Below are 24,945 nucleotides of genomic sequence, written 5' to 3'. Positions count from 1 at the left end.
GATAAAATTAGAAGAATGAAATTAAAAACAACAACTTCATTTACGCAATAATGATTATTTAAAACCTGAAATTTTACATTTTAAATTATCTTTATTGCGTTAATGATGTTGTTGTTTTTAATTTCATTCTTTTGAACGGAAATAATATTTGCGAAAGAAAAATCCAAAATCAACGATAAATTATATTTGTAAGAAAAATACTCTTTTTTTGATAAAGTGAACCAAAGATTAAAAACGACGCCTAGCTACTTGATAAAAGGTCAAGGCCAAAGTTCGACTGAGCTCGACATTATCTAGGATATCCGCCCACTTTGGAAATTGGTGGCTCCGCTCCCACGCTGACGCCTCGGAGTAAACCGTTGACTGACGTTCACCTTCGCTAGCAGTGACCACGAAATTGATCAAATCCATTCCTCCAATGGCGGCCAATACAGTTATTTCTCCGTCTATAGTCCACAGAGAAGTTCCTTTCAGTCGCGGGCAAATAACGATTCTTTTTCTCTTCTTCCCAATTCGGAGAGAGGAAAACGGAAAGAAAGAAAGGGTCCAGGAAGGGAGTCTTCGATGAAGAATGTCCTTGGTAATCAGGGCCCCTGATCAGAGTACCTCCTTTTCTATGTTATTCAGTCTTTGGGTAAATCCTTCCAATTACGTAGCAGGGGGAGCCCATTAGTGGCTGAAGAACTAACCCTGACTCTTTTCTGTACGGCCCTAAAGACGTCCGTAACACCCCCGTAGAGTATATTCCTACTAACCTATACTTTTAGAAAATGAGGTCACGAACCTTTTACCTGGACACGACTTTCCACGGATGGAGAAATAATATCCACCTTCCGTAAAAACCCGTCCCAGTGACCTTGACTTTTCGTCCGTGTTCTCAGTCAGTGGTGTCTTTAAACATGGTGGAGATTTCTAGAAACAACTTGTATTTAACACGCCATCCAAAAAAATATTTTACAGCTGTTTTTACTGATGACCATAGTCGATAACTGTGCCTAAATATGTATACACTCATTGAAATGATGTTGGCCTGCGTGGTCGATTGTAATAAGAGTGATAATTTTACATTAATATACACAAACAATTGGCATTGAAATTGACTTTGGGTCAATGTAGTCGATGATATACTGGGGATAATTTCACCTAAATATAAAAGAGCCTAGTTCTGTCTACCACGCTGGAAATTTTTTCTGAGTTTGAAGGATGGAGCGATGGAAACACTCTGAACGTGTCTTTACCTGGTTCTTTAATTAAATAACTTCAATCATTTGAGAGCCTCGGGTCCCGGGTTGCTAGTCCCTTTGATCAGTTTCCCTTCGATGGAACCACTCGAATCAATCGGATAAAAGATAGTGGAGACATTAAACTGAAGAGAGAGGGAGAGATTGGAGCGAAAATAATAGGAAAGGAAAAAGAACCCGTGTCCTCTATACGCTACAGTTTCGAATGCGCCAAGTACGTCTTCCAATTTCCTCGCGCCCCCTTATATAGTCCGCTGTCTGTGATTATTGAGCGCCACGTATAAGGGCTCGCGAAACGTTCCTTGAAAATCCATCGCTACCATCATTTTGGCTTTACCTTAATGGAAAACAGCCGTTAAGGAATTGCGCAATCCGGGTTTGGAGTAAACTATACCGCCCTGGGCAGAGTTCTTTTTCTGACGTCATTTTGGTAACGCTCCGCGGTTCTTTCAAAGAAACAAGTAACTCCTGGATGACGCCGTGATTGCCTATTCCTCTTTTGCGCCGGCTACATACGCGTCTCTCTCTCTCTCCGCTCAAGATTCAATCCATACTTTCACATCTTTTCTGATATTTTTCCGCTATTGAGACCCGAGTTAGAGATGGGCCAAAGATACTCTCTTTCCTCTTTTATCAATAGAGAAAGAGATCCGGGACTGTGGCCAGGATAGTACTTGTATAGTAATATATGGCAATCGCGTAGAGAAGATACGCGGGCTGGCTGCGACCCCTGGAGGCTTTGGTTGGCAAAAGTTTGTATTCAAGAGCGAGCGTTGCTTAGCTCTGTTTGAGTCTCTCTCTGTCGTCTCGATGGAAAGGCGTATTCCTCCAATCTTTTCTGATCGATATCGTGGTAATCTTTTGTCACGTGAACCTGTCCCTTCCCTTTCGAATGTCGATGCCTCACGCGAGACTCTCAAACCCCTCCAGGAAGAGGATTCTTGTACCATCCTTTCATTCTCTGTTACCGCATTGTATCCAAGTATCGAAGCGTGCGGTGTACCGCCGCTCAAATGAGTTACGCAATCTACCCATGGAAGTCGGGGTTTGCTTAGTGGGCATTTTTCTTTCCTGAGCCGTCATGAGAAAACATCGTATCGGTAACTAATATATATCGCGAGAGTAACCTTAGATAGTATGTGATAGAATCTTATAACACTAGATTGACACGTATTTGTTTTGGATACGATTAGACCAAAGTAGTATATAGGATTGAGGTATTTTTTTAGGAAAGACGTACACTGTAACTCTTGAGCTGCAAGTGTGTATACCTCGATAAAAGTTGTGACAAAGTCTGACGGATAACCAAATTCAATAGTTAAAATTTACTGAAAATATTGCAAGGGTGGTAATCATGAGAGTTTTTACCCACTCTATCCATTATTTTTTTGATATAATTGTCGCAATATAAACAAAACACAAATCATTTATGAAAACTTGCGCGTATAATAACAAAATTCTAAAATTTAAAAACGAAGGCTATATAAAAATTCTAATAATTTTTTTTATTAAGAAAAACAGTTTTTTTGTCGTTAATTTTCAACGTGGAAGTTTTAATTAGATAGGGTATAGTATATAGAGGGAGAGAGGGAGTAATTTTCTTTCGTAATAAGTATATATATTTATTCCCGGGTCGACTATTAATCCGGCCGAACAGTTTTCTCGGTTGCAGCAGCGCGGCAGAATCCACTTCCCTTTCTTTTAGTGACGCCGATCCAAGGGGGAATTTGCCAATTTATTCCTAGCAATTAGACGACGAGTTTAGTTCAACTTCTCTCCACCAGAATCCCCAGCGCCTCCATCGCTCGCCTCACTCCACGCGTATGTTTCCCTGCTAGAGAAAAAGACGATGAAAAAAATCTTAATAAATGGGGAAAGAGTTCCTGGGAAATGTAGTAAGTGAGGAAGTTAGCCACCATCAGCCGGCTTCCGCGGTACCCAATGATACGAGGGGTAATTCTGGGTTGGACGCGGAGGGACCGAAAAGAGAGAAATACCACCACGGGGGGGGGGATAGAGGGGGACGTAAGTCTCATTAAAATTGATGTCGGATTTTTGCTTTGGTCGATAAAAGTGGATGAGCCTGGCCCCTCTTAGTGCTGAGCTAGGAATCGGAAGTGCGAAGAAAAAATGCGATGTTGAACGTGGAGGGAAAAATACTCGGAAGAGGGTAGAGATAAGAAAATATATCGGGCTTAAACGCCCGTAAGAAAAAGGAGGGCTTGAATGCCGGGGGGGGTTGAAGAAAATTCCTCCGCCAGCGTGTTGACTGCGAAAAACCTCCCCATTCCGAGCGGCTTTTAATCCGAGTTCAGCTTCTAGCTCGTTTCTCACTCGACCTAGGTCGGCCTCCGGACCAGAAATTTAATACCCGAAAGGAGTAGGTGCACCCGGGAATCATTCGTATTGTCAGCTAGGAAACTTATGGAAAGAGTTTAAATTGTGGAAAGATAGTCTACAGTTCTACACTAGCGAGTAACGTTCGAAAGAATTCGGTCTACTTTTGGCCTACTAGCCCCTGTAGAAGTGTTCGAGTAGCAGTACGCTGCTGTTCAGGGAGAAGTAACCGTTCGAGGATAACGCACGTTTCGCTGTAACGAATAATTTCGGGTAAACCTATAAAACTAACGAACGTCTTGTTTAAAATAAAGTTTTATCTTCTAATACCATGCCGTTTTCTCTGAATTAAACATAATTTCTACTATAAGACCTTATTTAACTGTAAAATTATCTGTTAAATTATGAGGAAAGTTGTTATAGCAGTCTCTCTAGTCTAGGCCTTTTCGCGTAAAACATACGGAATTACCCTTGTAGAAAATCTACAATACTTTAGCCCCCCTCCTTCGCTTTTATTTCAATCGCCCTTTGGCTGTCTCTAAACTGGTAAACTTTTCCGCTTCGGTATCAGTTTGCATAACCCTTCTCTCTCTGTGATATCGTATGTGAGTTTTTTGTCTTTTCTGGCCCAGGGGCCTCCGTCAGTTAGAGCTCTCTCTTTTTCTGGCATTATCGGGGATTTCTCTGACCCTCTACGGATTGTGAGGGAAAGTTGCGAAGGTTCGGAGCTGCTGCCCGAATTGGGTCCTGTCGCGAGGGCCTTTTCACGGTCCCTGCAGCAGTCTTGCTGCGAAGAAAGTATCAGTATATCCTACAATGTTGGCCTCCCACTCGACATAAATTTTGCACTCTCTTTTTCGTCTTTTGTACTTCGATCGAACATTGAAAATTGGGGTCTCCTCGAGTGACCTCTCCTGTCCATTCGTCAGGTCATAGGTATACTGAATTTTGGAAAAATTCTTTCTTACATTGAAATTCTGTATATTTCATCGAAACTAGAATAAATAACCCTCACTTAATATAACACGTATTATAAAATATACCATACGTATTCGGGTTAATAGAGAACGTGTGGGTAACCCCCGATTCCCCTCGTGATAAAAAAACACATCCCTACGCTTTTCCTCAGGTCTTATTTTACTCTGTTTTTCGGTAAGGGGGAGACACTACGGTATGATTACATATTCTCTCTAGGTGTTGGTGGAGTATATCTTCGAGGAATCTTGAAAACAGAGCCTCTGCTAACCTGAATATATTTTTTTATCAAATATAAAATAAAAGTAAAAAGTATGACAGGAAGTTGAAAAGCCAAGTTTATTAAGGAAACTATATTTCACTAATAAGTCGATCTCACCCGGTCATGATGATTGGAGTGTCGCAGTTTCAAACGTGCTAAATTGTAATACTGAAACAAATCTAGAGATGGCAGTAGGGTAATAACCGAATTTCGTTTGCTTTGGAAGGATTTGATAGTAGTTTGAATCTCTGAAATATATTTAACCAGCCTACACAGAAAAATGGTGTATTCGTTTTAAACATCTAAACATGTTTTGACCTTAATATTGGGTAAGGTGGTGTTGCTTGTTTAAACGTACATAGAATTTCCAATTCGACCTCTTCGGTGGTTTTTCAATAAGAAACATGTAACACACTTAGCTCTTTATTAACAAGAGGCTAAACAACAGTCCGATTTAAACGCGAGTGTTTTTCAATATGATAAAAATTATGTTTCATTTAGGTGTTTAATAAAGTATAATGAAAATAATAACGTGGTTAGAATATGAGAGGTGTAAGTAAGGTTTGGGTCCAATTGCGCAGTTTTCATTTGCGCACTTCCCATCTGCGCAGTTTCCGTTTACGCACTTTTCCATTTGCGCAGCTCCCCATTTGCGCAGTTTGTCAATTGCGAAAACAACCATTTGCGCTGTTTTCCGTTTGCGCGGTTTCCCGTTTGCGCGGTTTTCCCGTTTGCGCGGTTTTCCCGTTTGCGCGGTTTCCCGTTTGCGCGGATTTCTCATTTTCGCGATTTTCCGTTTGCGCAGTTTCTCATTTGCGCGGTTTCCCGTTTGCACGGATTTCCCATTTGCGAGGATTTTCATGACTTAAATATTCATTATTAATCCTTTTTCCTTGATAAAAGGGTTATTTCGGGCACATATTTTTAACACTACCTTGTTTACCATCCAACTGCGCTGCTGATGTATTTTTAAGTTTTTCTTAGTTGAAATATCGTTTGTGGAATTATTCTGTTGGGAATATATCTTCAGTCAAAATGCAAACCCTCTTTAGGTTAAAAGGCTTAATATAGAATATTCAAGTCGTGGGAAGCCGCGGAATTGAAAAACTCACGCAAATGATAAACCGCGCAAATGAAAAATATATGCGCAAGTGGAAAACTGCGCGTATGAAATATGCGCAAATGAAAAACGCGTTAATGGGAACTGCGCAAATGGGAACTGCGCAGTTAGCCCATTACCGTAAGTAATCATTGAAACTGCCATTTTCACGATACCCGATAAATTTATGTAGCTGTTTTTGACTCGTACTGGGATTTAATTAAATCTTTGATGCAACTACTAGGCCGATCGAATATGAATAGTAAAGATTGATTAAATTTTAATGGTTAGCCTCTCGAAATATATGCTTCACAGCTGTTGCGAAACTACACTTTAGTCTGACGACAAAAAACTTTATATTAAATTTAAATGAAGTTTCAATTTGAAGCCTTCTATATTTAGTGCAAAACCAAATATTTTAGAGGTGTGTAGTCTACGCGTAAATGCTTTATTGAAGTTATTTAAATTTACGTTACACGACTTTATTTAACCTTATCTTGGAAAGAATGGTATACCAATTGAAATATAGCTAAAACTTCAAGCTTTTTGAAGAAATTAATATTTTAAAAATTATATACGCCTAAACCGAGAATGTATTTATTTATATTTAGGAAGAATGATTATGTTGCGACAATCGCCGGGCACGTTGAACGCCTTTCCCCCGTCTCGCGCGGGGGGAAAGACAAAACTTCACCGGCGTTTGATTTCCATCGCGTTAGGTGACGTAAATTTTAAGCAGCCAATGAAATACCGGGACTATTCGTTTTATTTGAAGCGGAGGAGCGTACTGGGGGGAGCAACGGGTGGATTGAGAGAAAGGCTAAAAACCGTCTCGACATAGACATTCTCCCTAGGTATAAATAAATACATTCTTGCCTAAACTAAGCTTTTTTGTGTTTCTCGTTTGATTTGGACAGTTTTATTTATTTTATATTTTATTTTAAGTAGAGGAAGGGCAATAGACGCTTCAATAAAACATCTTCAAGGAAATTTACAAGAAGTAATATTTCCAAGAGCCAGGACCTGCAAGTTACTGTTTATATAGTGCTTGTTGAAATAATGGAAACGTTTCAGCTGCACGGTATGATGCAAAATGGTTTTCCTTTTAAGCAGGTTGTTTATTTTGACATATTAAATCTTAAAAAAAAACACGACGTTCTATTTACTGTCTGCATTGCAACTGTTTTGTTTTTCATCTTGAGCAGTTATATTAATATTTAAAATGTAATTTTTTGAAATTTGAATATTTGACAAGTCGATTATTCTCTACTTCTCTACTGTTTAGAGCCATACTACACTATTGCTATAAAATAACTACTAGAATGTTTTGCTTTAGATTTGGTTTGCTTAAGGTTGCCTTAGAAGAAAACTATCTTGTACCAAAATTCTCTTTATTCTGATTTGGGACGTAGAAGCGAAATTATTAACCCATGGCCACACCCTTTTGTGTCATAAAACGCCCTCAGTCATCTTGAAGAGTTACGATGGGTCAGCGACCTGGTGATGGTTGCTCAATGGAGAGGTTTTCAGATATTTTTTAAACTCGCAGCTGCATGTAATGCTAAACATGAACTTGACATCCCAAAGCCCGGATACCGACCCGAATTCTACTACATCATCCAAAACGAAAAAAAAAATGCACGAAAATCAAAAGGGGCTTTCCCACGAGTTCATCGGTAACGACGGTCTATAAAAACAGTAACAATAAGTGTAAGGAGCTATTGGTTCGCGTGACATCAACCAACGATCACAATTTCACACTATTTAAAAATTAATACCATAATTATTAATTATATATACGGAAAACGTTACTACTGACCTATTTCGTTAAATTCCCCTCATTTGTCTCTTCAATTACTTTAAAAAATAAATAATAATCAGCTAGGCTAATACCCAAGGCACCACCTTAGGCCCAAATCATATAGTGACTTTTAACGCCTTTAAACAAGTGACCGGGTTACAATGGGTAGGAAGGTGGTGGTAAGCTCTACATGCCACGCGAGCCAACAGCTCCCTACACTTACTGTTACCGTTAACCTCTAGGAGTTTTCTATGGGAAGGGGAAACCGAAGAACTCAGGGAAAAAACCCTTAATCCAGTGGGGAGAGAACCTGCAAACTCAAGGCGGAAGGAGTTGTTCCGAGTTTTCACCCAGTGCCAAAAGTTAGGATCGAATTCGGCTCCTCTTGCTGCGAGGCGAAAGTGCTAACCAATCCACCACCCCACCTTACGTATGGCTATACTGGTAAAAAACGTATCAAAGAACCGAAATAGAACTCTAATCCATCTTACCTATAATAATCGTATAATCTTCTTTGGGGGAAAATTTCCCATTTAATTCGGTATTTGGATTCAAGACATAAATCGAATTTTGAGACCTTCCGTTTTATTCATGCAAGAAAATAACGATTATACATTGCCGCGGTGAGGAGAAAGTCGGTCCAAATATTGGATGTATATTGCGGTAGGAAATGAGATGTAAATAGCGAAGGAAGACGAAGCGGGAGCATCCAGAAGCAGAGAGAGAGAAGATGCGATTGCTTTACATATCAAAAGAGAATAAAAAATAAGTTAGGTATATGAAAATGAAATCTTTCTTTCAGCTGGCGACTCGATTGGTTCGATTTAGCGACCGCAGACTGCACCTTTATCCGTACCATCGCCGGAAGTAGCTTCCAAGTTGCGTGGATTTTACATATCGAATGTTCGCGGGTGAATCTTTGGCGGCCACGCTCATTGGGATGGAAAATCTTTCTCCCCTTCTCCCCCCCCCTACTACACTTTTAAGTTTTACTATCCTCTAAGCAAGGCTAATATAAGACTACCGCAACCGCTACTGTCGCCGCCGTTACAAAAACGTATTGAGTTTAATGGTAATAGTGAGTGTAGGGAACTGTTGGATCACTGAATAAAAAGGGATTCCTACGCATTTTAACCCGGCCACCTGAATTTAAGGTATTAAAGGTCGCTCGCTGACCTGGGCCCAATGCGTATTAGCCTAGCTGATTATTATTAAATATTCCCAAAAGAAATCAACGAAACTTCGCGGAAATTAAAAGTTTTACATAATATAGGAAGAATGTTGATGAACTAATTCGTCTGCTAACGTATAGAGAAGTGTTAAATCTTGTCGCAGAAACTTGGGCTCAGCGTTCGGATAAGAAATTTTTCGTTCATTTCTTTTATATCCATATCCGAAAATAAAAACTTATTTGTCGCATATTAAGTCGTATATGCATTAATAAATAAAAACATTTTATATCCATGAAGTATCAACTCCTTTGAATTTTATTTATTTTTAAAGTTTAAATTTACCATGGATCGAAATTTTAACATTTATAATAATAAACAGTTAATCGAATTTTTATGATTTATTGAAATTTGGGCGGTTAATTTATCCGTTTCCCTGAGCTCTATCAGAAACGTCAAACTCGTCGAGGAAACATCATGAGCAAAAACATAAGAACCACCATCATCATCCTTCTCACAGTCCATAGGTGGTTTCTTCTAACTTAACTTATCGTATATACTATTCTCCACCGTTGGAATTTCTGGCTATTTTATTTAGTTTTTATGTAGTTTATTACTCGAAGATCTATTTGATCCGAGATTCGCTCGAAGACCTATCGGTACGAGTTATTAGTAAGTTTTTTAATTTCTTCAAATTTGTTTAAGATTTAGATATATTATCCCTTTTAATTATGGACTAATCTACTTTTTCGCGTATTTTATCATCCTTCTCACAGTCCATAGGTGGTCTCTTCTAACAGAACCACCAATGGTCTAGAGAGTGAGGAGTAAAAACGTGAACAAGTAAAGAGACCAAGAAGTGGGGGAGAAAACTAAGCTTTATTGGGGAAAAATAGGCGGTACTTCGGCCGATAGGCTTTCAAGGCGAAAAACTTAATTAAGACTAACCGACCATCATCATCCTTAATTTAATTTCCAGTTTGTTTTTCCAAATGTACCTACACTCTTCAGGTAAAATCGCAGGAAACTCATATTTGGCACCCAGCGTGACTCCCTTGTTTTTATACATGAGGCCAAAGAACGACGTTACCTAAACTCGAGAGAAGAAGATATGGATGAGGAGAATGAAAAAATGTAAAGATGAGAGCGAAACGGAATAAAAAGTTATTCTTTCCGCGGCGTTCTCTCTTCGGTTCGCTCGGCGCTCGGTTCATCGATTGGTTCGAATCCCGCGCGCTTTTCGCCAACCTTCCCCATCTGTTTCCTTCCCCCACGACGAAGGGGAGGGGCGGGGGTAAAGGTGAAGGACGAACGCCAGGAGGAACGTAGGCTACACCCACGCCATGATTTTTTTCTCTTCCCTTTTATTCCTTTTTTTGCTGTTGGTCGCGGAGCCGTTTTCTTCGTGACAAGTTGAAAATGGTCCTGGAGCGTTTGGTTCCTCCCCCCCCCCCTCCTTTGCATTCAGCTCCCCGCCCATTTTGGTATAAATCATTTTTTTTCTTCACGAAATATCGAAAGCTGGAACCCGGGTTGGGGTGAATAAAAGTACAAAACTGAGATTTGCGCGAGATAAGAAATATTATTTATTTTTGAAATTATATACGTCTGAAATTTGGCTTTTTTTTTGGGTTTCGCCCTTGATTTGGACAGTTTTATTTATTTTTTATTTTTAGTAAGGATAAAGCATTGGATTTCATTCCTTGATATAAAATTATTTAGAATGTTTATATAGATTTCTAATAGAATGAACCCTAGTTAAATAAAATTAATGTACTCCAAAACCTATTCGTATTACATCTAAATATTTTGGAGACGTTATTAAAATAAATATTATGTTATACTTCTATTCAGTCTGCATTGTAACTGGTTTGTTTTCTGTCAGGTTTATTTATATTTCAAATGTTATTTATTTAAATTTGATTTAAGCCCATTATTACTCGTGATTCAGTATACCATAAGTTTATAATTTATTTTAAATAAATGTGTTGTTTTCCCAAAATTCCGCATGATACAAGCTATTTCAAGAAAGACCACACAAATTTCGAGAATCTTGGTATATATACAATTACGTAATTAACATACGTCATAGACTTTCGTGTCGTAGTGCTATAGCGTGTTGGTCTCTTCCGGTGTTTGGCACGCGTTCCAGAGAAATAATAAAGATCGGTTTGTTTAGCAAATTACTAAAGCCTACGTCTTAGTCCGACAAATGGGGTCCAATTCGTCGCTGGTACAGACTGTCCAAATAAGAGAGCAGCTCGTGTTTGCTCTTCGCTGCCCGGCCATTCCAATAGCGACGCTTCCCGCATCGACCTGGAGATTACCAACAGTATACATACCCAAACGACGAACTTTCTCCAACCTCAGACCACTTACACCCAACGGGACTCGTATCGCCAAGCTAAAAATATTCTACAATTGGTGGCGCCATCATTTGTTCGCTAATGTAAACTTTTAAACAATAGCTTTTTCTTTAAAATAAAACCGCAAGAAAATTAAGACCTATACTACTCCTAGTTGGCACGTGGATTTCAAATTTCAAAATCTTTAACGAAACCAGCGCGAGCTCTATCTTTAATAACTATAACCATAAGTATATAATATTATTACATAAGTGTGACGCTACCTATTCTTCACATGAAAATGTTTTACTGAGAGCTATTCACAAGACAGACTGCGTTACGGGCTCCGGCGTGGTTTTGCGTCCGTTTGCTATCGCATCACACGTAGCCTTTGACAGCGCCTCACTAAGGGGAGATTTTCTTCCTGTGATGACGTCACTCCGTTACTAGCTCTCCGTAAAATGTTCCCCAAAGTGACACACTTATGAAACAATATTATAGACTTATGCTATAACTAGTGACGTAGAAAAAATATTTAAACGTGACCTCCCATATTTTATAGAAACACCTATTCCTATTTTAAATTAATATTAATTTAATAGCTTTTATTTTAATTATATTTAATTGAATTGAATATCATATTATAATCGGCGACGTTTTGTATGTCTCTCGGTCTGAGCGAATGAACGAACGAACACGAAACGCCTAATTAGTTAAACCATTACGTACTACAGAATTGACTCTGTCGTTGTGGATGACAGTCGGAGTAGAATTTCTCAATTCAATAACACCGTCAGTTGGTGCCACCACATATATTGAAGCTGAAAAGTTAGGGCTATTGTTACGCTTCTAAGAAACTTAAACAATAATCGTGTTTCACGCAATGGCACTCACCTAACTATAAAATCTTTGAAACCGAATTTTATTCACGCGGAAATTTTTGGTGGTGGCAAGTGTAATGGAACACGTGTATACTTATCCCTAGAATTGACTTGGTTCCTGAATATTTTGATATGCCATTCCAACTTCGCAGGCGGCAATTTCAAATAGTTTTAGCCTTTGCCATGACTGTGACGTTTTCTAGATGCGCAATCAAAATAAAGGGCGGGTTAAGATTTTCAAATGTAGAAAACAATTTCAAAGTCAATGGTTTGTACTTGATTTATTACTTCCTCATCGTGATCGATTTCAATTTAAACAATAAAATAGTGATATTTAAAACAATTTCATTTCATAATTGGCGTTATTTTATATGGATTTATAGCCACAGCAGCTCATTAGTTATTTGGTTTGTTACCACCATAGGAATAGTGAAAGTTAACCGAATGCAATTTTGGCCATACTTACTCCTACTTGATACTTATGCCCTGATGAAGTTCTAATTTTAAAATTCTTTCTCTAATTCGAGATAATTGAGTTCAAAGGATATAACATGCCAATTATTTGGAACCTACAATCGCCTAAAAATCAGTTATCAGTGCACGTTAAATACATTCCTAATATCTACAATATTTTATGTGAAAACTCCAAATTTCAAACTTTACATATTCACGTAGGGTTTTTAAAATGACCCGGCGGTCTATTAACTTGTAATCCGCTAGTAAGTAAAGGCCATCTATTTTCTGGCGTTCGGCAATTGCAATTAGCAATAGCACCTGTACCACCGAAACGACATTGATTAATGTCTAGACCCACTGCTACTTCTCAGAGCTGTAATTCAAAGTACTCATCGATCTCGGCAATCAACGGACAAATTAGATGATAATAATACGACCATTTAAATCGTTTATTAGCCAGGTTGCAAAATAGCTTACTTCGTTTGAGTATCGGGTTGCTAGAGACAATCTAGTATTTCAACTAACAAGGAGACTACCCGAGGTGTAACAAACCGATTTTGATCAAACTCGGGGGTTTGGTAGACCTTCATGTAACTTGAAAAACCCTAAAGGGAAATGTCTCCATAGGCAACCGTTTTTCCATGGCAACCAAAAATGTTTTTGACAACACAAAATGGAAATTTTCCTACTGAATATAACATGGGAATCTGACCAATTTTAATCAATTTCGATCTTTTTCATAATTTTTTTATTTATATTTTCTATTTTTAGCATTTTCAGATTCCCATGTTATTTTCAATGGGAAAATTTCCATTTTGTGTCGTCAAAAACAATTTTGGTTTCCATGGAAAAACGGTTGCCTATGGAGACATTTCCCTTCAGGGTTTTTCAAGTTACATGAAGGTCTACCAAACCCCCGATTTTGATCAAAATCGGTGTGTTACACCTCGGGTAGTCTCCTTGTAAGTACTAATTTACGAGGGGCCTTCGAATCATATAGAAACCGTCAATAGATGTCGCATCAGTTGACTTTTAGAATAAACTATTCGCGTTTCAACGAATAAGTTAAGAGACGGCATTACGAGTCCCATTGGATATAACTGGTCTAAGCTCCAACCAACGAAAACTGAGAGAAAATTTGACGCTTTCGCAAAGATCTCTGCCATCCGAGTACTTAAAACGAGGAATGAGGTTTTGGGGTCAATAAAAATTAATTAGCTAATTAAGGCAAAAATGAAATAGCCGATTGGACGCTTGCCAATTAGCTTAATATTTTAATTGACAAAAGGGTTTTTCCATTTTCCATTTTAGTTATTTAAAAAAGAGTCTTCTTTCGTTCCGAGAACCGAATAAACATGACGTTAATGAGTTTCGAGCGTGGGCGTAAGTCTTTCTTTTCCTTAAACCGTCACTTTTCACGCCCCCTCTCTTCCCTTTGTCCCCCCCATAACGTGTACCGGTACTAACGAAGTCTTTGCCCTTTAATCCGGAGGTCACCGGATACTGAGTTCGGAGTTGCGAAGCCTAGAATTCGTCTTTGACTTTGAATTTTCGGGTGATGTTTGCGCTGCTGAGTTTATCCGGTTTTATGTCCGTTCTGGCGAATGATGAATCGAAGGGATTCCAACTTTGGAAGGATGAGAATGTTTGATCGAAGACTCGGTATATGTTTTACGGCTTTCCGCCGCGGCTACCCACGATTTCGGACGCGAATCTCTAACGAAAATAATCTCGGCGATTGTTCGCGATTTACCAAATTCCGATGTGTATACCTAGTAATTCGTCGCGATTTTTAATTTCATAACATAACCGGCGCATTAATTTTATGTTAAATACCATGCCGAATTGCATCTGGAATGAGGGTAGGTCAAATATATAGCAAGGCCCTGTAGAAGTCTCCCAACCGCCGCGCTTCTAAGTTCTGGGTGAAGCCTAACTTTCGTAAATCTTAGCCTTTTGTGAATGAATATTTGAAACCTTAACTTCTCCAGTTTTATTAATTTTTAATTTAAGATCATAAATATTAATTAAATTAAAAGTTTCTTTGTTGTCCAAAATATACTTAAAGCAGAAAATTTAAAAGCCCAAATGGATTGTTGAAATATTGAACGTTCAGATTTTGACTAAATTAAAACTTCTATGAAACATATTCAAATTAATTACGTATAAACGGTATAATAAATTTATAATTTACATTAAAATTTCCTATCGAAATCACCATTTTAGCCGTTTGTCTGTTAGATTAAATCTAACACCTTTTGTAATTTGATTATTTATTTACACCGAAATTTTTTTAAATTTTTCATTCGACTTCCGTTTTGAAATCTGATAACAATTCTTAACATTATTTTTAATCTGCTAATGGTTTCGTGTGTAACTTAGTACAGCCTTGGGAATTTTTAAAACAATCATTTTGAGCTCAAAAGCGGCTCATGGTTAGTTTACGCTTGCTCAATTTTATTTTGAAACTACAGGGAACCTCTCATTTCGGTTTTCGAGTAACTCAAATTAATTTCTTAAACTTTATCGCGAATATAACCTAATGTTACAATATTTTATCAATATCTTTAAGAATATGATTTTCAGAAGTAGCATTATCAACTGATATTTGGTATAAGTAAAATAATTTCTTACGGTCAGGGTCGAGGGGCAGATTACTTTGTTACAAGGTGTCCTAATAATCATGATTAAAAAGTTAGTCATGATTTAATAATTTTTAATCTTTGTACAGCCAAAGCTACAGATTTAATTTTAATCTAATCTAATCATGATTTAATCATATGAGGGGTGTCCTAATAATCATTGGAGTGAGCTGCCCCTCGGTCAGGGTCAAATAGCATTGATTCTTCTCCGCGTGGTAGCGAAATATAAAACTGATCTCTTTAAGGCTCAATACATTTACCAAATGATAGGTTCTTCTTTGACTCATTTTCGGCTCATACTAGCAATCGAATACTTGTCAATCTAAACTTAACAAACAACAACTAAATAAAGAAGTTTATCCACTCACTGTAAATTGCCCGCACATTTTATCTCCAAACGCTCAAACGCGCTCAAAAACGAGCGCGACCCACACATCACCGGGGTACAACTGGGAACTCTGTTTATTACTTATAAAGGAGCTCTATTTTCCTTACGCAGACTAAACCGCTTTATCCGGCAACACCTACGTGCTCGTTTTCCAGGTGCGAGACCTCGTCACGGAGCGGAGCGGTCTATAAGCTTTCTGCATAGGCCTGGCCGCTCGCTCAATAATATCCGGGGCCTAATTCTCCCCTCTTCGTGACCCCCTTTCCCCCAAAAACCCACTCATTTTCAAGCCCAAATGATATCAAATCAACGTGTTTATCAAATAAGAACTTCAATATTTTACTTTGTTATTAACCAGTCGCTTTCTAATGTATAATCGTTTTTCTTTCATTGTTTTTCTGAAAAGCAACTAGTCTCTGCGGATCACATTGTCGTCAGTCTGTTCGATTAATAATCCTACATTGAAATCATAGTGGGTCAAATTTCGTGTTGACCTTTGATCACGTGTAAATTAATAAATCAATTTGTTTTATTTCAATTTTCCTTTTTCATGTAGAGAATTCATCAAGCAAATGATCTTAATTTTCTTGTATCAACCGGCCTACTAATCACTTTATTGTTCGAGAAGGAGCCAACGTACTTATAACATTAATTTTAAATTTCTAGAATAAACCGACATACTAACAGCCTTCAATTTCTAGAATCAACCGACATACTAACAGTCTTCAATTTCTAGAATCAATCGACATACTAACAGTCTTCAATTTCTAGAATCAACCGACATACTAACAGCCTTCAATTTCTAGAATCAACCAACATACTAACAGTCCACTTAATTTTCTGCCATCAGCCGATATACTGATAACATTAATTTTCCAGTAATAATAACCTTAATTTCTAATAGGGGTAACCTAATCTCGAAACGAACGTTGATTGCTAATAGCAGATGATCTCTAATACGCAAGTCGCTTAAATGCGCAAATCTCCTGGTAGAATCTGCAGTTGAGAGATAATGAGCGTCCCCTTTCTATCCGCATCTCATTAGAATAACTCTATCGCTAAAATAGAAATACCCAGAGAGGCGATTCCCCTTGATATTATATATTACCTTCAACCACCAAGCTAGTTAACAATGTTATGTTCCGATTAAATCATTTATAATTATTTTACTTTTGAAGTCGTTTTAATTTTCAGTAGGCCTTGAACTATAGAGATTTCTGGCAAGTTACAAAAACTCCAAGTAAACAGGGGGATAATGTTTTTACGTGTAAACGGGGTTTATAGCCCCTTTAATCCAAATCAAGATTGAAACCTTGAAAGAAGGTTCACTCTTAATTTGTTAATGTTAACGGAAAATGAATTTTTCTTTAAGTTTTTGTTACCTGTCTTATTGCTTATAAATGTAAGAAAATAAAGTGAACTACTTTGAACATTAAATTGAACTCGTTTCTAGCACTCTTTAATTCTACGATCTAAGAGCTGAAACTTATAATACTAATTTAGATAATTTAAGCAACTCGTAAAACCGGCGTAAACGCGAACGTCTACGACTTTTCCCGCAGTTGGAACCAATTTGAGGGAAAGTCATAGACGTTTTTGTTTACGCCAGTTTTATGAGTTGCTGAAACTGGAAAAAGAAACAAGTCAAGGGCCACTTCATAATTCTAAACGCGAGGGCCCTTCTGCCAAAGTATGTCTATATACTTATACTTATCCAATATATATAAATATTAAAAAAATCATTGTTACATTGGCTACTCTTTGTAGAAAATGTTGAACGCGTGGTAACGGACCACGACTAATATGCGTTTTTAATTGGGATCTACATTTTTCATACGGAGCATAGATGGGTTGTTCAATATTAACTTAGTTTGTTTTGTGATAAAGTAGGGTACACGATAACGAACATTTACACAGAAAAAGTCGAAATAGTAAGCGTGAAGTCGATTTTTATTTTATTTCTGTTGTTGTTTCGTTGAATCACGCATTTCGTCGTCGTGTACCAAAAAAAAAATAAAAATAAACTAGCTGGCAATGTAATGAATTCTGAAGTTATCCCCAAAAGGTGGTCATTCTTAAAAATATTTTTGGGCCCCCTTGAATAATTTTTGGGTGCCATTAGAAGAATTTTTCGATCGCCCTTAGAAGACGTTTTGGCCCCCTAGAAGCATTTTTGGCCCCCTAGATGAATTTTCGGACCCGCTAGAAAACCTTTTGGGCCCCTTAGAAATATTTTTGGCCCCCTAGATGAATTTTCGGACCCGCTAGAAAACCTTTTGGGCCCCTTAGAAATATTTTTGGCCCCCTAGATGAATTTTCGGACCCGCTAGAAAACCTTTTGGGCCCCTAGAAGAAATTTTGGGCACCCATAGAAGAATTTTTGGGCGCCCATAGAAGAATTTTGGGTCCCCCTAGAAGAATTTTTTAGCCCCCTAGAAGAAATTTTGGGTGCCCATAGAAGAATTTTAGGCGGCATAGAAGAATTTTTGGGCGCCAAAGAAGAATTTTTGAACCCTCTAGAAGAGTTTTCGGACCTCCTCCACTGGCGATTTCCATCTCCAAACGCGCTTCGTTTTTGAAAAATTGCTTCATCTAGAAACAGCGTGATTTTTCCGGGATAAAAAAAAATATATAAAAATGACGCCGGATATAATAATGAAGCGACTTCTTCGCGTCGAAAGAGGGGATAACTTCGCGCGAGCTTTCACACGCCGACGACTATAGTCCGTTTCTCCGCTCCATAGAATTCGTGCTCTAGTCTCTCCCGTCTCTTTCTCCCAGATTCAATCCTCCGTCCGCGATCTCCGCCGAAAAATTCCGACCAACGCCAACTCCGAACCTATTCCGGCGTCTCCTCTTCCGAAAGCGCGCGACTGAGAACGAAGGAGAAATAGTTTCGTCGGCCACCGTCGGCCGGCGCTGGAGTCGACTCTCCGCTCTAGGTAAAGGATAAGGGCCCTCACTCCCAAACCCGCGTCCCGAGACGATGATCCAGTCGATCGTTGCTTTCCGACAAATAGCGCGGACAGACGCGCGTCAAGACCACCACCCGTGGATTTTTGCCCGTTTATTAATTAAAAATTCAACGAACGTTTAGCCGTCGGTAGTTAACGTAGCAATCGCGTTACATTCTCCGCCAAATCGAAGAAACTGTTTATTAGAGGATGTGTACTTTCGGTTGAAGGTAAGTTGGGTATTTGTCCGCGTACTTAGCCCTAGGTACCTTTAGGAATCCTTTGGAAAGTGTAAATGTTATCGTATCCGTAATGATGTAATTTCCAGGAACACCACCTTCCTACAACTTCTCTCCTCTCTCTATATTGATTTTACGGCTTCAAAAATCCGTTTTGAACGCTATTCATAAGCGCCCACCGCCCGATAGAGCGTACGGAAATATATTTATTTGTATTGGCCCAACGGACGTGAATTCCGTGACTCGTATTACCCAAACCGCGTATCGCGCTCCGAATAAGATGCTAAACATTCCGGAAAATGGGTCTTTTTGATTATGGCCACTCCGCGGATACCCCTTGAGATTTTGTCTAATTTAATATTTTTTGATTTGGTACCTGCACTTCCGGTTGACTTCTAAAATATAATAAAGGAACCCGAGTGGGAAGTCGGCCCAAGTTGCAATGTTTACAAAGTACGCTGCAAACCACGTATACGTCGTGAGACTTACTCGATATCACCCATAAATTATTGGAAATCACATAAATATTGTGAGAAGTTATTAGAAATCACATAAATATTGAGAGACGTTATTAGAAATCACAATATATTATAAGAAGTTATTAGAAAACACAAAAATAATGTGAGAAGTTATTAGAAATCACAAAAATATGGTGAGAAGTTATTACAAATTACCAAAATATTGTGAGAAGTTATAAGAAATTACAAAAATATTGTTAGAAGTTATGGGAAATCACAAAAATATCACGAGAAGTTATTAGAATCTCACAAAAATATCACGAGAAGTTATTAGAATCTCACAAAAATATTGTGAGAAGTTATGAGAAATCCCAGAAATATTGTGTTAAATCATTTTAATTGAAAAAATGATAAAGCAATAGAAATCAAAGAAAAATATCGCTTTTACCAAGCTACCGCCCACTCGAAATAATCGAAATGTTTTAGAATTATTTTCCAAAATATGTTAACTCTACCAACTCTTTGAAAAGGTTTAGTTTTAATTTGTTTTATCGTTAAAGAAAATCGGCAACCATATTTAATTAAGAAATATCGTGACGTACGTTTCCGCTAACTGCGGCGGGTTAAGGTGGTTCTATCTGATCATTTCTAAAAATAATAATACATAACCTGCCCCTTAACGCGATAGTTTTCATAATATTTAAGTCAAAGATTCTTTTGCCAAATCTAGAGTTTGATCGTTGTCCAAAAACGGAACAGTTAAAATTGCCCTCGAAAATTATGAAAAATCTAACGACTTCTTTTAATAGATTAGCAAACAGTTTAATCCCATGAAAATTTTGCAAGTTCGTGGTATTTATAAACGAGTGTAGATGAAATATAAATAAATGATCCAGATCGGGTATTTAATGCGGCATTACCGTTAACGCTAAGATCCTTTCCTTCGTTTATCGTAAAGAGAATTAGATCGGTTTGCTCTTAAGATTAATAAAGGGTGGGAATCCGATTAAGCTTAAGCCTGGCGTTGGAACGCGCTCCGTTTAGCTCTAGCGATAGCCCGTCCTTCTCTTAATATCCCGGCGAAAATTGAAAATTCATATATAAATATAACGTCAGTTTGAAAATATTGATGACGTAGTTGTTATGGAAATTTTCAATTTACGTCGATGTTCGTATAGTATTTAATTAATCCTTTCCGTTGGAATTACGAGCGTTAAACTGACACCGTCCTTAATATTGGGTACCAAAGCAAACGTTATCTTTTATACGCGTAACACGAGTCCAGAAATATTGGTCACGCGTCGATGGAGAATATTGTCTCCGCGCGGCAATTGAAATTCCGGTTTATAATAATCTTTGGCGGTATTTATGACTGGTTACGGGCACTCTATACTCCGAAGTTTTTAATCCGTAAGCGCTGGTGTTTAATGTTTTTGACACGTATAAATTACCACGTCTTTCAGATGTCAAACTCCGAAAATCCTCGCCCCCCCCCCCCCTCCGAATCTCCAGGGTCGTGTTCGGATTAAACCAAAAGATACCAAAATGGATCATTAAACTGGTTTTATTTCCGCGTCGATATAAAGCCGGAAGCTTTATTACTTTTGTTAAAGCTTTCTATAGTGACCATATTCTACAAAAATAAAATGTATATAGTTGTATTTACGAACTATTCCAGGATTATTTTAGGATTTATATTTGAGAAAATAAATCACGGATATAATTACCCAAAGGTCCTCTAGAGATAAAAGATTCGTAATGGTTTAGAGACTCGCTATTTGCGCGTTATTACGAAGGTTTGGTTTATTTTTCCGCCACGAACGCTAAGCAAACTTCGAAACAGGTGTGTCTACGAGGAACCCGTAAATCCGTACGTATTTCTAGGAGCAAAAACCCCGGAATGCCCCATTCGATGTAGTAGCTTCGGCTCTTTTTAATGAAGGGATGGTTCCGAAACCTTGGCTTGTCGTGCTCAGCACGTGAAGATCTTATAATAGCTAACGTACGCGAATTTGCGTCGCTGCCAAATTGTTCAACTTTCTAATATAACTCGCGGAAAGAAGAGTGCTACGAACGGGTGATTTTTAACTCGGCGGATGGATACCAAACTAACTTAACTCTCGCTCTACGCCACCGAAATGAAAAGAGAGCCCGCCTCCCCAACCGAAGGATAGGGTTTTTCCCTCGCTTTTCTCCCCACTTCATTCCGCTATCTGACAAAGTTTGTTTTTCTTTCAAAATATATGCCGCAAGGTGCCAAAATGAAGTCTAGTTCGTTCATCACGCTCCGAACGGATGATGGTTCGAAGGAATCGTCCGTTTTTCCGTCGCTTTGAGAGACTCTGTTGTAGGAAATAAAACCTCCTTGTTTCGCGCGCGCTTGACACGGCGTTGACCTTAATTAATAGCTTCGCTTTTGCGCGTCCATTACGCGATTTTTTTTTAATTTTGGTCTCGAGATACCTAGCCTCGACTTTTAACATTGCGTATCTCTCTTTTCAGATCCGGCGCGCATCGTGACGGGTGACGTCGTTGTCTCTTTTCTCGTTTCTCGCGGTTGCCGTCGGGGTTTGAACTCCGGAGCGAAAATGTGAAAGAGGTTTTCCGAGAGCGAAATCGAAGCGAAATGAGGTGACGTTTCGCGTCAAGCACACACTCTCCTTTACAAGCGCCGGCGATCCACGCGTCATCGTCATGACGGACTACAGCGTCAACACGACGGAAATAGTATTCGGAAACGAGAGCGCCGACGACGCGACGTGGGCCTTGGTCAGATTGGTCATCAAATCGTGTATCATGTTTACCATCATGGTTTGCGCCGTCTTCGGCAACCTTTTGGTCATCGTCAGTGTGTTTCGGCATCATCGATTACGAGTGACCACCAATTTCTTCGTCGTCTCGTTGGCCATGGCCGACACGCTGGTGGCTCTCTTCGCCATGTCCTTCAACGCTACCATGGCCATCGCTGGTCGTTGGCTCTTCAGTCAGAGGGTCTGCGACTTTTGGAATTCCTGCGACGTGCTCTTTTCCACCGCTTCGATTATGCATCTAGGTTGCATTAGTCTAGATAGGTGAGTCAATACGCGATCAGTTATGAACCCTCAACTCATTTTAATCTAATGGATCCTTACTGTTACCTAAGGTTGCATTAGTCTAGATAGGTGAGTCAATACGCGATCAGTTATGAACCCTCAACTCATTTTAATCTAATGGATCCTTACTGTTACCTAAGGTTGCATTAGTCTAGATAGGTGAGTCAATACGCGATCAGTTATGAACCCTCAACTCATTTTAATCTAATGGATCCTTACTGTTACCTAAGGTTGCATTAGTCTAGATAGGTGAGTCAATACGCGATCAGTTATGAACCCTCAACTCATTTTAATCTAATGGTTCCTTACTGTTACCTAAGGTTGCATTAGTCTAGATAGGTGAGTCAATACGCGATCAGTTATGAACCCTCAACTCATTTTAATCTAATGGATCCTTACTGTTACCTAAGGTTGCATTAGTCTAGATAGGTGAGTCAATACGCGATCAGTTATGAACCCTCAACTCATTTTAATCTAATGGATCCTTACTGTTACCTAAGGTTGCATTAGTCTAGATAGGTGAGTCAATACGCGATCAGTTATGAACCCTCAACTCATTTTAATCTAATGGATCCTTACTGTTACCTAAGGTTGCATTAGTCTAGATAGGTGAGTCAATACGCGATCAGTTATGAACCCTCAACTCATTTTAATCTAATGGTTCCTTACTGTTACCTAAGGTTGCATTAGTCTAGATAGGTGAGTCAATACGCGATCAGTTATGAACCCTCAACTCATTTTAATCTAATGGATCCTTACTGTTACCTAAGGTTGCATTAGTCTAGATAGGTGAGTCAATACGCGATCAGTTATGAACCCTCAACTCATTTTAATCTAATGGATCCTTACTGTTACCTAAGGTTGCATTAGTCTAGATAGGTGAGTCAATACGCGATCAGTTATGAACCCTCAACTCATTTTAATCTAATGGATCCTTACTGTTACCTAAGGTTGCATTAGTCTAGATAGGTGAGTCAATACGCGATCAGTTATGAACCCTCAACTCATTTTAATCTAATGGTTCCTTACTGTTACCTAAGGTTAAGACCATAGTTTGAAAGCTTTTCAAAATTTATATTTAGTTTAATTCTTTAATTAACACTTAAAATTAGTTAATATATTTTTTATTCGATTACTGAAAACAAAATTTTCCTCTCCAATTTTGATATGAATTTTGTTTCGAGCCAAAACATTGCCGCCATTTTGGCTCAATATATTCCCGACTCTCTTTCATCTGGCCGTGATTGTAAGAGGTGAGTTTGAAGAAATCCTGATGTGACAATATAGCCATCCTGTAGGAATCTGCTCGAGTCTTAACGGCCGACGGTTTGGCCAGATATCAAATATGTAGATGTCGGAGAGAAACTATATGTCATCTGAAATTGGGAGCAGTTGCTACTTTTAATCGCCTTCTAAAATATTCTTAGTTTACGGTTACATTTTCAAGGCTAAAATTTAAAAAAAACGGTCTAATAAATATGTACATCAAGTAGCGAAAAGGTAGGGGGAAATCGTTGGAAATCGTTGGAAATCATTTTTGGACTTTGATGATTTATAGCAAAATAAATAAAAGAAATTTAAGCTATTCCAAAAATTATCTCTTAATTCTAAAACCTCTTTAATATATGTGCCTTGGTAGATACAAACTCATTACTCCCTTAATTCTTCCTTTGAACTGCTTTGATAAAAGCATTTTTTTACTTGAATTCACTTATGGTCATTTAGAAAATGGTGCCCTAATTTTGGCACGAAACAAATTCTATCATGATCCCCAAAAAGAAATGAAAACTAGTCTTTGTTTATTCATAATGCCACTTTTTTTAACCTCGAGTTTAAACCTGCTGCTTTGAATTTAATATCGCAGGAGCCTATCTTAATTCATTTACGTGATGAAGTGTATATTTACGGGAAAAAAGGGCTTTACCTTGATTTATATCACGATGAAAAAAAAACTAGGATAGTGTCCTCCACCTATTTTCCTAGCGCCTTCTGGTTGTCGAGGTGTTATTTAAAGGTCGACCACTCCAAACGCAACCAAATTAAAGGATTTTAGAAAAAAAAAGATATATGTGTTTGGTTAAGCAAACTTTAGGGTAACTTATTTCTTTTTTAATCAATAATGCTTTAATATCCAAAGTGTGGTTAATCACCAAAGGAGGTTAACTCTAATTATAGCTCGAGAAGTGCTAGAGTTTCCTGCGTGCCAAGCCGGCGTTAAATTACAAAGCGTTTTTTTAGCAGACGAAAATCCAGCAGTTCATGAGCTTCTCGTTTTGACAGCTCCGAGTCTCTATGTACATTGAAAAGGCTAATTAAAAATTACAGTCAGCTATTTAGCATTAAATTTTTTTATTCCATGTTACGACCCCCTTGAAGATAAAGAGGTGTGGACTTATTATTTCTAAATGTGGTAGCTTTTAAAAAGATTTATTGCGCATCAACTTACACGAGATTGGTAACAGAACAGTAAATGTAAAAGTATCAGGAAAATGCCACCAGGTAGCATTCGTGGCTTTGGCTTTTGAAGAATGCCATCTGGTTTCACTTTCTCTAACTTTACCATTTTCCCCATTAGTGTTATATACTGGCTTGACCAGCAGGCTTCT

The 24,945-nt window shown here is 38.3% G+C and overlaps 1 protein-coding gene across 4 annotated transcripts in view; it reads left to right on the top strand.

The window, feature by feature from the left end:
* LOC149948791 (octopamine receptor beta-2R-like) overlaps nt 1-24,945 on the top strand; it is a 200,252-nt gene that overhangs the window by 92,165 nt on the left and 83,142 nt on the right. For 2 of the 4 annotated variants that reach the window (XM_090173928.1, XM_090173925.1), the window contains exons 1-2: nt 18,575-18,780; nt 21,750-22,318. In XM_090173928.1, coding sequence (XP_090030054.1) covers nt 21,942-22,318 — 377 coding nt within the window. In that variant the 5' untranslated portion in view covers nt 18,575-18,780; nt 21,750-21,941. Of the gene's footprint in view, nt 1-13,920; nt 13,950-18,574; nt 18,781-21,749; nt 22,319-24,945 lie in introns of those variants that run through there. The other 2 variants (XM_090173927.1, XM_090173926.1) reach the window with 2 other exon arrangements.

This window comes from Leiobunum rupestre, chromosome 4 (genome assembly GCF_980474605.1).
Source record: "Leiobunum rupestre chromosome 4, qqLeiRupe1.1.hap1, whole genome shotgun sequence".
NCBI lineage: Eukaryota > Metazoa > Arthropoda > Arachnida > Opiliones > Sclerosomatidae > Leiobunum > Leiobunum rupestre.
The sequence above is the reverse complement of the archived record's forward strand: the minus strand, read 5'-3'. Positions and strand labels throughout refer to the sequence as shown.